Source organism: Gobio gobio (assembly GCF_949357685.1).
Source record: "Gobio gobio genome assembly, chromosome: 2".
NCBI classification, from domain to species: domain Eukaryota; kingdom Metazoa; phylum Chordata; class Actinopteri; order Cypriniformes; family Gobionidae; genus Gobio; species Gobio gobio.
The window spans coordinates 62,626,485-62,639,907 of record NC_137098.1 but is presented as its reverse complement, the minus strand read 5'-3'; the positions used below and the strand labels follow the sequence as shown (position 1 = coordinate 62,639,907).

At 38.5% G+C, this 13,423-nt stretch overlaps 1 protein-coding gene across 1 annotated transcript; it reads left to right on the top strand.

The window, feature by feature from the left end:
• Window positions 1-6,937: 6,937 nt before the first annotated feature.
• Window positions 6,938-13,401, top strand: zpax4 (zona pellucida protein AX 4; the record flags this gene model as incomplete). Its single annotated transcript, XM_079804136.1, has 19 exons — window positions 6,938-6,960; window positions 7,040-7,122; window positions 7,204-7,293; window positions 7,383-7,510; window positions 7,899-8,039; window positions 8,111-8,158; window positions 8,227-8,397; window positions 8,507-8,603; window positions 9,399-9,622; window positions 9,702-9,855; window positions 9,942-10,156; window positions 10,350-10,491; window positions 10,585-10,790; window positions 10,872-10,989; window positions 11,146-11,315; window positions 11,405-11,502; window positions 12,946-13,055; window positions 13,135-13,271; window positions 13,347-13,401. 18 exons carry the CDS (start codon window positions 6,938-6,940, stop codon window positions 13,269-13,271), a joined length of 2,355 nt encoding a protein of 784 aa, XP_079660262.1. The 3' UTR covers window positions 13,347-13,401.
• Window positions 13,402-13,423: the final 22 nt, after the last annotated feature.

The following is a 13,423-nucleotide window of genomic DNA, read 5'->3' as shown; positions in this document are numbered from 1 at the left end:
AAAATGGCTCATCTTACCCCACTCTCCCCTATAGCAAGGTCAGCCTATTATTTGCATTTAGCGACATTGTCAGGTCATCACATATGGCCTAGTGACAAATGTTAACTGATTTAATAAAGAAATGATGCAGTATTAATGCGTTGTATGTGAAACTGCGGCTTGACTTGAATGGGTTAAGCTGGGGTTTAGATTGTTGGCCTGGTGGTCTCCCCGCCTGACCAGCTAACAAGTGCCCAAATAAACCACCCTAAAACCAACAAACCAGACAGCAGTGTGTTCTTTGATTAATGTGCTGAAATAATAATAATAATAATAATAAAAAAAAGAGATTGACCTTAGATGTGGGAGACAAATGATTCTATATTACATGTATCAAATCCAGTCTCAAAAGAAAGGGCACAATCTGTAGCTGTTAAATTCTGAGTAGACCAGAATTCAACATTCGACAGGCAAATGACTCACTGCATAAATCAAGCCCACAACAGGAAGTGAACACAATAGCAGCCGCCCAATGCTGCCAGAAGAGATTCAGTGGAATGTGTATTGTCTACTAGCTCCAAATATACTCTGTGGGACATACAGTGTGTACTTTCTGTTTTAATCAGGGATTTTATTAATTTTTCTACTTTATATGACCAAACACTGTACCACTGTAATGATGTCACTGTTTCACTTTTAGTCACTTCTTCTCAGAATATAATAAAGAAGTATGATATAAGAAATATGACGTGTTTCTCATTATAGTGTGTGATGAATTCTTCCTCTTTCTCATGAGGGGATCTTCCTGAATGCTACTTCTGGTTTCAAATCAGATATTTATTTGTAAATTGGAAGCCACAATGGCTTCAGAAGACATTTTATAGCGTTATATATGTTATCAGTTGATTTCAATTTTGAAACTGAACGTTGTGTTCTTTAATGAGATGCTGTGAAGCTTACATAGCCTGCTATACAAAAAAGTGCAATAACCACTGTTTATTTATCAATGAATATAATTCACTACAGGACGTCTGACCATCTTTATAACAGAGAAGGACAATATGGCTCTGTTCAAACCGAAAAGCTTCAATCTAAAAAAATGCTAAGTTGTTTCAACCCATGTTTGTGTCAAATATGGACAAACCCAACTGTTGGGTTTAAAAATGTGTCCGTATTTGACCCAAACATGGGTTGAGACAACCCAGCATTTTTTACAGTGTTGTTTAATCCATTGATTCTGTATATGCCAACATCTCCCCATTCATACAAACCTTTCACATGTCCCCTTAAATATATAAATACACGTATATATTTATTTTATTTTCACCCTGATTCATAAAAGCTGGAGACTGTGGTGAAGGTTGTCAGTTCATTCTTTTGGTTTTAGCTCAAAGGATTGTTGATTCCATTGAGCACTGTTGTCTGAACAAAGCTTTAAGTTCAGTCCTTGAGTGAATTGTTCTTGACCTTTTAATTCTGTTTCCTCTCTTCTCTGGTGAAGTGTTGGATGCTGATAAGTGGATGAGTGTATGAAAAATGAAAACACATACAGTAGCAGACATCAATACACCTTTTAGAAAAGACAGTTTAGCAGTCCATCATAGAACTGGTCATATAGAAAGCTGCCAATAAGATTCTTGAGATCTCTTTAATTTTTTTTTATGAACTGAAAATTGAATCTTGTTTAAAAACTGCTTTATTTATCATGTTACATGTTCATGAACAGTGTTGAGAGTAATGCGAGATACGTAATCAGATTACTAGTGAAGCATTACTTCTAAAATTACAACAAAATATCTGAGGTACTTTTTCAAACAAGTAATGCAAGTTACATTTCCACATGTACTGACTGACAGCTCTGCTGTTCCCATGTTGAGAGAAATCGTGAGTAAGTGCAGAGGCGTTGTGTGCGCTGTGTGAACATGACGCTTATTGTAGCTCTAGTCTAGACTAATGCCGCCTTCACGTGATATCAGAAAATTTCCAACTTCCCACTTCTGAAGTCGTGATTACGAGCTCATCGCATTCAGATTTTGACTAAAGTTGAGAGGGAGTTCATGTCCAATTTTTTAACTAGGAAACTAGTATTTACGATAATTCTGATAGCACATGAAGGCGAAATCGCATACTTCCCTACTATATAGTAGGCGACAAAACAGTATGTGACAAAAAAAGTATGTCCGAGTTCACAGTACTCATAAAACATTAGACAAAAAGTCCCCGGATGACCTACTACTTTTGGCGATGGACACTTTGCCGTCCCATGAGGCCACGGGGGAGATTTGTGACTGCCAGTGAAGCGACACAACTGATGCTGGTAGGTCACATGATAATGACAACATGGCGAATGTAGTGTGTCCAGATTACATTCATACTACACACATTCATATAGAACATACTTTTTTAGCAGTTGTGGAGTACTTACTTCTTCAAAATAAGTACCTACTCAAGAGAGTATGCGATTTCTGACACAGCCCCAAAGCAAGCATGCATTTACTCATACATTTACATTTGCTCATACTCATAACAGATTCAATAACTGAAATCCAAACTCACAAACATCCAATAGGCCTTATTAAAGGGGTAGGGGAGAACCGGGGCGAAAGTAACACGGGACGAAAGTAACAAAGCAATTTTCTCAGAGCCCTTGACTATATTTGCATTTCAAGTTATGACAGCACGTTCAGCACTCAACCCTTGACGGATCTGCCAAATATCACGTGATTCCGTCATTGTTTTCCGCGGTTAGGTCCGAAATATAGTTTTCAAGTACGGCAAGTAAATTAATGAAGCGGTACTTTTTTTTCTAATTACAAGTTGTGTTTCTTGTTTCATGTGTCACAGTAATGATCAATCTACGGGTTATTTTGTGCTGTTACACACCCTGAAGGTTTGTCTTTTCAGAGTTTTTCAGTATAAAAGTAAATCGTGTTTAAAGGTCAGGACTTCCTGTCGGGACGAAAGTAACACGCTATTATATATAATGCATATTATGATAAACTTTAACATTTAAAATGAAAATGTAATTTAATATTTATTTTGCAAAGATAAAGGACAAAATATGTTGCAGTTACATATTAACATGGTCATAGTCAGGTATGTTTAAAAAAAACTAAAACAAGAGTATCACAAAAAAATCTAGCTTGTATTGTTGTGTTACTTTTGACCCACCTGATGGGGTCAAAAGTAACAATGTGCAGCTTATGTTCAAAGTGAAAATATACTGTAGTCATTCTACATTTGTACAAAATACCACCTGCTATTTATAGACCACACTTGTGAGTTATTGACCACAGCAAAAATATATCTCGGTCTAAAATATTATCTTTTAAAATTACGTTTTTCTGAAAAATGGTACTTTCGTCCCTGCTCTCCCCTACTTCAGTGCTGGGAAGATGAATGTGTATTTAAACTGGGTCATTTATGTAGCCTAGTAGAAATGTAAAATTATTTTTGAATTTGGTGCCTTCTAGACTGAGAAAAGACTCATTTTTGTCTCATGTGGATGAAAGACAACAACTCCCAGAATACACTTGCCTCGCTGCCCTATGAGGCCACTCCTAAAAGCCACGGCTACTGGTTTATCACTTGCCCACCAAGACACCACTCCCACCGTCGTTTGGATTTTCATAGTAGCCTAATACAATCATTTCGTTCAGTTAGAGAATAAACTAAAAACTGAACGTGTCTTTTCAATAAAGTGTGAGTGAGCCGAACGAAAGTTGCGGCACAGACGCAGCAGGAGTCCGAGTCAGAAAACATGCGGAACAGCTCCTTTTACTGGCTGTAGTCTTTAGCCTCTGGCCAAAAAATCCTCAGATGATGCGAAATGACGATATTTGCGCCATCTGAGGATTTTTTTCCAGAAATAAAATGCATTATTCTCTTGTCTCAGGGGGATATGTGGGGGGAAGGAACCATAATTTGAATATACTACCAGTTTTCTACTAATACAAAGCTTACTGCTAAATCACGGAAGTAACTTTTTAAATGTTAGCCTACATGATACTAACATAAAAAAAATAAAAAAAAAATAAAAAAAAATCCTATGTGTTCTGTGTTAGATTAACTGAGACTTGTTACAGCACTTGCATACTGTAGCCTCTGACTGTTGTAGTTGCTTCTATTGCTCTCATTTGTAAGTCGCTTTGGATAAAAGCGTCTGCTAAATGACTAAATGTAAATGTAAATGTAAATGATACAAATAAATTAATCAATGTCTTTGCTGCTGACTTTTGATGATCCAATTGAAGCATACTAATAAGCAAATGACTTTAGATGAACATCACAATTGTGTTTTGATTTTTTGTTTTGTTTTTATAGCTGAAGTTGAACTTTTTCTCCTGCGTGCTATTCTTCTGCAGTCCAGAATGGCAGCACAGCAGGTTTGTTTGAGCCGCGCCCTCTACTGTACAGACGGGAATTTGCATTTCCTTCAGCCAGAGGCTTATTCATTTCACTTTGGTGTGAAAGGGCCTTTATATTTAGCAAAAATATAACCGTTGTTTTCTGTTATTAGTGAACAAACAAGCCCAGGTGAGAAAAAGTAACGTAAAAGTAACGTGACACATTATTTTTCATAAAAAGTAACTGAGTAACGCAATTCGTTAGGCTTTTTAGGGAGTATTGCAATATTGTAATGCATTGCTTTTAAAGGTAACACTGCTGACGAATTGCTGGGTGCAAGCATGCCATGTCACAGCACAGGCGACAGTGACACATTCTCATGATTGGATGGACAATCTGGAGTGCTAATTCATTCTTCTTTTTTCATTTTTTGTACTGTCCTTGTGAAATTGTGTTATCTCCCTTTAATTTTTTAATAAAAAAATATGATGGCGTTTCTGTGACTTTTTCTATTAAAGGCTAATTAAAACTTACTATGATTAGCCAATAATTAGGTACTATAAAGAAAGGGAAATTGTATCTCAAGTAGGCCTAAGTATGACAACTTGTACAAGAAAAAAACTCTATTTAGCTTGATCTATTTATTGGTATAGTGACTTCATGTATTACATAATTAGTTTATTTATTTATGTTATTATTTTTTTTTCTTTATTTCTTTCAGGATTATCAGGTTCTGAGATTTCTGCAGTCGATGACACTCAAAATCATACCCTGGCACATGTGTTATGTGCCTTTGCTCCCTCCTTGTGGACAGGAACATTATTACACTGGTTCAATAATTTTTCTTTAGGCAGTTTGATCAAATGAATGACTGAAATGAATGAAAGAAGTATTTTATGATTATAAAGTAACATTTTGAACAGATTAATCTAAGTTTGAAGTGTCGTTTAAATAAGCCATTTTAACAATATGCTGCAGATTTTATGTATTCATATTTCCCCAATCATTATTTTCCATCGAATTCTTGGAACAAATGTTTGATTAGTTTACACACCATATAACTTTCCTGTGGATCTGCTCATTTTATAGTGACTTTATTCCAGGCTATTGTGTATATGTTTTTTACAGGCCAACAGATATCAGCCTGAAAATGGTTTATGACAACAGCAATACCTAACACAGGGGTTTTCAAACTTTATGATGCCAAGGACCCCCAGATATGACGAACCTTTTATGAGGGACCCCCTTCCTAAAATCCATCTGTATATTTGTATGTATGAAAAAACATTTAAACTGTTAGATAAATCGTAAGTGTGACATTATAAATACAACATATTGTTCCCAAACTTAAATTGGCTATACTTAGTGTTGTATGTATAAACCTGAAGAACATTTTTCAATGAAAAATTATTTGTAGGCTACAAGCAACTTTCACAATAAATGTATGTAAGCAGCTCACGTACTGTGTTAAGAATAAAGATAAACTCACTAGAAAGATACAAAGAAAACAATTCTAGAAAGTATGTACGGCAAGAAAGGAGAGAAACATTTAGAAATGAAACAGAATGTTTGGTAGACTTTAACCATATTTTTTGCTTTTTCTTTTTAGGGTGCACACTTGGAAGAACCAAACTCAGACTCCTTTAAGAGGACCAAGAGGTGAACCAAGTGAAAATGGACCCAGTCCTCTTCATGTTCACACTGTCCCTGTACCTGAAAAAGGACTCAGATCCATTTTTAGTCCACTTTAGTAGGAATGTGGTCTCAGACCCCTTTGTGTTCACACTGTTGCTTTTTGGATCTAGTCCAGTTCAGTGTTTGATGGCTGACCCTATGGCCTTCAGCATTTGATCCTATTCACTTACATTGTTTTTGCCTCAGTAGCCAAGATATTAAATAAGTTTTCAAATAAGTTTGAAAACCCCTGGCCTAACATACATGTGTAGACCTTTAATTTCAGTCATTAATCAGACAAAACATGTTTCTGGTCATATTTTCCTTCCAAAATTGCATCGATGTCTAGTGTTTTACACAGCAGCCCACATTTAATTCATGGTGGAAGTCCTTTTTTTTGTTTGTAATTCCAGCAGCAATGTGTAAAATTACTCTTTACTTTTTTTCTACTAATTTTTTTACTATTTTTCTTTTTTGAACAAAAACGGGCCTTTTTTGAGCTCTGGATAATGGGAAGAGTTTTACAGCCAACCAGGAAGTTCTGTGGGGGTTATGCTGCCTTCACGTGCTCTCGTAATTATCGTAAATACTAGTTTAGGTAAAAAATGCACATGAACGCCCTCCCATTCCCAGCTCCTAATCACGACTTCAGAAGTAGAAATGATCAAATTCCCGATAGCACGTGAAGGCAGCATTAATCTAATCAGTTAATGCAGGCAGGTAATTATGACTCTAATTAGCACAGCTGCTGTTGAATTAGCCAATCAGCACGGCTAGTTCCTAACAAGCCAATCAACATCACCCATATAAAATCTAGCCAGCAGTCAGATGTTGTTATTCCTAGCTGTGGAGTTCAGAGTAGTGTGATTTAGTGTTAATGTAGGTTTGGTAGTGTTTTAGGCTTCAACACTACAGACACTTCCGTTAATCAGTGGCTATGGCTATTGGATTTGTTGCAGGGTAATTGTTTTTTTAAACCCAGTTTTAATCTCTGTATGTGAAGTGAATCTGACTCAGCTTTTTCTCTCTCTTTCTTTAGAGAGCTGCTCCTCCTGTGTGCAGTAACTTGTGCTCTATATGACTCCAAAGTCCCATCCCAGCAGTCCTCCAGACTGCCACAAGGTAACGTTCTTCTGAAAAGATGTCTATCATTGGGAGTTTGTGTTTGCTTTTCTCCAAACTATGTCTTTGTTTTGCTCCTAGTTCCCATTGATGTTGAGTGCAAGGCCCGCTCCCTGTACATCTCAGTAGACATGCCTCCCTCTGGCATTGAGCCCCGTTTTGAGGCAGTTGGTGTGTGTGAATTGTTCATCCTTTTTTAATGTGTGCAATAACGCTAAAGTTATTAAGTGCAATAACTCGTGTTTCTCTATCCTTTTTAGATGCCACAGGTGTGCATCCTATTACAGAGAGCTATGGAGCTCAGTGTGGTTACACTTACTCTCCCAATCCCCTGTTGGGTCGTGTTGATCTCAGAGCCTCGTACTTTTCCTGTCACACGGACAATCAGGTACAGAACACCCGTAATGATGGACCACTTTCAGGATATTGCTCATTTAAACTAACAAAGTTTAGGTTCAAGTATTTTAACTTGTTGTAAATGAGTGACTTCCATTTGTTAATTTGGTTTCAAATAAATGGCCTTTTTTACTAATAAATCCTGAGAAACGGTAGTTTGCACGAAGCAGAATGAATAAGAAATGGTTCTTGAGCACCAAATCTGTGTATTAGAAGGATCATGTGACACTAAAGACTGGGGCAATGGCTGCTGAATTTAGCTTTGCCATCACAGGACACGCTTTAAGAGCTATTATAATGGAAAACTGTAGTTTTGATCAAGACCTTTCTAAAGCCTTGACCTAAATTTTAAAATGGTAAAACTAACTTTATTTTCTCAGAATGATGAGGTCTTCACCTTCCTGTTTGGTGTGATCATTATGGATGAGCGTGGTCAAGAATTATCTTTCAATGTTTCCAAGACCTGCTCTGTTCCTCCTTTTTCTCAAAGAGAGATTACTTGTGAGCAGAACTACATGGAGGTATGAGTGACTGTCATCTGATGGGTGTTCTGTTTATGTTCACATTTATTTAGTTCTCTTTTCCCCTCTAGGTGTCTCTGAGCATTGGTCCTCATTGTCCTAAAGGTGGTTTCTCTATGGTAAGTAACTAGCTCTTGTTAATGGTTCACTTTGAGAGCTTGTTTTGGCTGCACTGTTTTGCTTCAAGGCTGGAAGTTCAGCGCCGGAGGCCTGGCAGGTGATGCTACAGCAAGAGGGACGGCAGTCTGAAGTCATGTCAACTGAAGCTGCTGCTGCTCTGGGCTACTTCATAACGGTCACACCTGGCAGACTTGTTTTTCGGACAGCCTTTGGACAACCTTATGCTTCTGTCAAAATGGTATGCCACAACCAAAATAATGTCACTTCCACTTAGCCCAGATCTCAAGTGCTTAACACAGACATTTAGCACTGTCTTCTGGATTTAATCACGGTTTAATTTGTTTCAGGTCAGTGGCGTTGCTGTTGAATCGATCCAAGCCACAGTGTTTTTTAGACAGAACTGGATCTTGGTCATGATGGACCTAGTTGCTGCCTGCTCACTGGGTAAGAACCAAATATGTATAGGGTACTAAAGGCGCACCCTAAAATAAGTGCTTTCCATTACTCCCATAGTGACTGACTGCAGAAGAGTTTATTTTTATTTAACATTGCTGGAGTTATTTTTTTTTACCCCACAGAAACAAAGAGTAAACAAGCATGGGGCAAAAGGCACAAAATTTATACAAATACTTTGGCTAAAATGTTAACTGTCTAGTACTTAAAACTATCACTTTAGCAATTTTCTTTTTAGTTAAAGTTAATTTTTCAATATATTGATTAATTAACTCATGTATTAATTGCATTCTTTACAGTAGTAACATGTATATGTTAATATAATTTTTAATTACATCTTATCTCATAAGGTGGACATACAATTTGATATTTACCATCTGAATCTTGTCATGTCAAATGAAGTCAGCCAGCAATTTAATTGTGCCTTGAACAAACTGAAAAACAAGACCGTTCTCAAATGCACAATTTTATAATTTCTCATTTGCTACATAAGTCTACAACGTTTTAAGAAGCACTAAATATTAAATTAAATCAACTTTATGCTGCTGTCTGCGATCGCATCAAGGATCAGCCAAATTTCCATTCATCAATAGTGCAGTGCTGAATTTGTGCCATCTAGTGGTTTTAAAGAAGTCAAGTGTGCCTTTTTTAGGCTTGTACCCTATCTGTGTGGGTTTAAGTTGCTAATTTTAACTAATTGAAACATTGGTAAGAGCAATTTGTTGTGAAGGGGACACCTGTGCATTGACTGTTTCAGGAGTTCAATATCTATAATTTCTGTTTCAGATGAAGGCTCTTTTCAAGACTACAGCCTTCACTGGAGGACCCCTGCAGTAATGACTCCTCTGGTTGTTGGACCCTCTGAGTTAAGGAGCGAGTCCATAGGCATGGGAGTTGATGGTGAGCTCCTAGATGATCAGTCTTCAATAGGCCGAGGCTACTCTGTGGCTGTCCATGATGAGACGGTTGTCAGTAGCATTCCCTTTGCTGCCGAGGGAGGGATCAGAAAGGTATCGTCTGTCGAGTACTATCTGTATGATTCTGGATTAAGCATCCAGGTTATGAGTCAAATGTTAACTCTGCCTGCAGAGCTTTGTGATTGACGGTATGTATAATGAGGTGTACGCCGTCCAGCTGACCTACCAGCAAATGTTTGTGGACCAGCGTGGTATGAAGACCAAGTACAGTGTGGTCCGGCAAATGGCCAGTCCTCTAATTCCTCGTCCTCCCTTTTCAATTAACCGTGAGTTGGCATTAATGTTAAATGGACATGTCACGGCTGCTCTTTTGTGAGGGTTCAATCCACTACGACTTTACTGATTCTTCCAGAAACTGTCCCTGAGGAACGGTTCTTCACTGTCTACCTGGGTAATATTCCTTTTGATGTGGAGCTGGTGTCCATGGAGCTGAATGGGGTGGAGGTCTCTTTGCTGACTGCCATGCAGATGGGGTACTCCATCACCAGAATCCCAGAGTCCCAGGACAATAATACCTTTGCATACATCCTTAGGGTGCCATTTGAGGACCAACTTGTTCTGAAGCAGGTGAGTTTGTTAACTGCATTCTTCATTCTCTAGGTCAGGCTAACTCTTAGCTACCATGACCATTTTGAAGGGGTCCATTGCAAAGTTTGTGGGGAAACTCAACTTTAATGCATTTAGACTAAGTTAAGCTGACATCAAACCTGTGTTAAGTGCCAATCTTTGGAGAATCTGGTTTTTAGTCTTTGTCTCCCAGTATATTACAGAGGTCCTTGTGGAGTACACTTTGGACATTAAATGGACATTGAACATCCTTCCTCAAATGGATGCCTATTACCATTTTTCCTCTGTGACCGCTCTCGTTCATGACATCAGTGCGGATCCTTATTTCTTAAGAGGTTTTGTATTTTTCTGTTGGACGTTTTCAGACACTAAGCCTTTTGATTGGTGTTATACATTCTGCCATACTGAGGTGTAAATCTTCTCGACAGCCCCACCCCTCTTTGAGAGCATGTGTGCTGACAATGGCATACGTTTCATGAAGGACCCTCAGGAGTACGACTACTTGTGGGACTTTGCCATCGGTCACTACCCACTGACTGAACAGCTGGCGTCGGAGCGTGGCTACATCATGACCAATGACAGCACCACCTTCATATTGGATGTCCCTCTGTTCACAATTGGATACGTCTATGAGGTTTGTTAAGCACTCGCAGGGCCTGACTGTAGAAGTGATGCTACACTTCAAATCGCTGAAACTAACATCCCTCTGTTGTAGAATATAACTCTCCAGCAGTTCTATGGCACGTTTGAGCTTCTCACCAGAAATGCTAGGACCCTGGAGGTTGCGCAGCCCTCAAGTAAAAGCTGTCTCTTCCGAACCACTGAGCTCTTGGGTAACGCAGCGGTTCTTATTGGCTTCGCCCAAATTTATGGCATTAGCACAATTCTGAGCTGGTTTTGGTTTGCCCGATGGGTCTAGTAATAGACTGGTCACTTTACCCAATAGTTTGGATGGTTTGCTTGAATTTAATGGTGTCTTTTCTTTGCAGTGTGCTCTGCTGATGGGGTTATGACTGTAGTGAGTGACATCACCAAAGCGGTACCTAATGCAAACCCTGCCCGAACCACACTATTGGACCCAAGCTGCAGACCTCAAGAAACTGACGAGACCAGAGTCCTGTTCTCCTTTGGACTCAACACCTGTGGCACTAGATTTCAGGTGTGGTTAAATGGGTCTCTCCTTCCCCTCTCCATGCATATGAAAATTACTTGACCCTTTTATATATTATATATATTTTTCCTTCTCAGATTGATCAGCAGTATGTGACTTATGAAAATGAGATCATATTTCATGAGGTGTATTCAACTGACAGCAAGCCAGTAATCACAAGAGATGCTGCATACAGGTATTATTAGCCTTGTGCTTGTCTATTCTGTCGTCCAAAGGCAAAGCGCAGTAACTACACATTTGGTCAAAATTGAGTTAAGACTTGAAATGGGCTTTGACATCTGTTCTGTCTTGTGACAAAGTTTGCTGGTTCAATTTTGTCCAGTTTTAGAGAAACGAGCGTGTCAAAATTGCAGTAACTACAAAATCCAAGCCAATACCAAGGCAAACCGCAGTAAGTATGTTACTGCGTTCTAGCTTTGTTTCCCCGTTTTTGACACAGCAGATACTGCGGTTTCAGCCTAGTCATGATGGGGATTGTAACTTAAGCGGTTTGCCCCGATCGTAACACACAGAAACAATCCTGCAGCCATATGATGGTTGAACTTGCGTTAAAACGCAAATATTCAAAGACCTTTTAAGGAAGATGGCAAAATAATAACTCATAGGAAGGCAACTGACAGCTTTATATTCAGTTAACATTTACTAGCCAGCCGCTAGCAAATTGACTAACCTGTGCTGCTCCATTAAAGGCAATATCCTGACACCAAAGATAATCCGATTTAATCACGGTGTTTGTTGATTCAGACATCTCTCTGTTTCAGGCAGCTAATCCAATTCTATTGACGGGTTACTCCTTCAAAAGTTAGCTGGGTTTGGTAAAGTTATCTTGTTAGACAAAGTTACTCTAAAAGTTAGCGGCGCCAGTCAGCAGGTGACAACCAGACGAGCGCAGCCGGGCCGTCAGCAAGCGCACTAGGTGAAAAAGTACTTGCATAATGTAACATTACTGAAAGTACTCTATTTTCACGCACTAATATTCGTAGGCTACTTAATAAACAAAAAAAAAGTGCCAATCAGTTTTTTGGATTTCACAGATAGGCTAGCTAAGAATACATAATTATATTTTAATTATAGCTTTAAGGGTGTAGATAGCATAAATAGGAAATGTACATGTTTGAGAATAGAAGTTGGGGTAAAGAGAGAAGAGATGCGTAAGTTAACTTGCTCTCTAATTCTAGGAAATGATGTATGGCCATATTAAAGGGATAGTTCAACCGAAAATGAAAATTCTGTATTATATTAAGTTTATCATTACTATAAACATGTATTAAGAAGCATGAGAGTTGGATGAACACATTTAGTTTGTAGATACCGCACTTTGCCTTTGCAATAGTGTTTTAGTTGTTTAAGGTCATCCAAAGGCAGACTGCAGTATCTGCATTTTGGGGGTCAAAGATCACATCGGTGGTCATGGTTTTTATCTAAAATTTCTTAAGGCAATACATGAATGCATTACCACTAATCTACCCACAACATGTTTGACTGGCTGGTGTAAACTTTAAAGCCATTTTTCTCAGTTTCAGTGTTTGTGTAGTTACTGCACTTAGCCTTTGTAGGGCAGTATTAGTGGCCTACTTTTGTAGCAACACAGCAACTCTTTTCTTTTTCTTCCTCTCAGGGTAACACTGAGGTGCATCTACCCTGTACGTGGTATAGAAAGCCTCTTTGTGGACCGGCAGTTCAGAGCGGAAACCCCTGGAATTGGACAAATGAAGAACCCTGTGATGGGCAAGTTAATAGGCTTAACTACCTGGGAGCCATTTTGTCTGTGTAGGCCTAGAATCCTGAATTATTTTTTTCTTTCCAGTTCCTTCCCAAAAGTTTAAGTCGATGCAACTGCAGAAACAAACCGTTGTGACTACTTCTCGGGCAGTTGCTGCAACGAAGCCGGCTGAATATGTCCGTGGGGGCCAGGGGAAGTTTCCAGTAAAGAAACTTGTTTAGGTAAACTTTTTATAGATTATATATTTATATTATGCATTTAAGTGTATTTTAAATGCATGTTTGTTTCTTTTTCAGGAGGTAATGGAGGCTTTTAGATTGAGTTATTTTGAATTTAATAAACTTATATCTTAAGCTTTTTGTCGTCTGTGCTT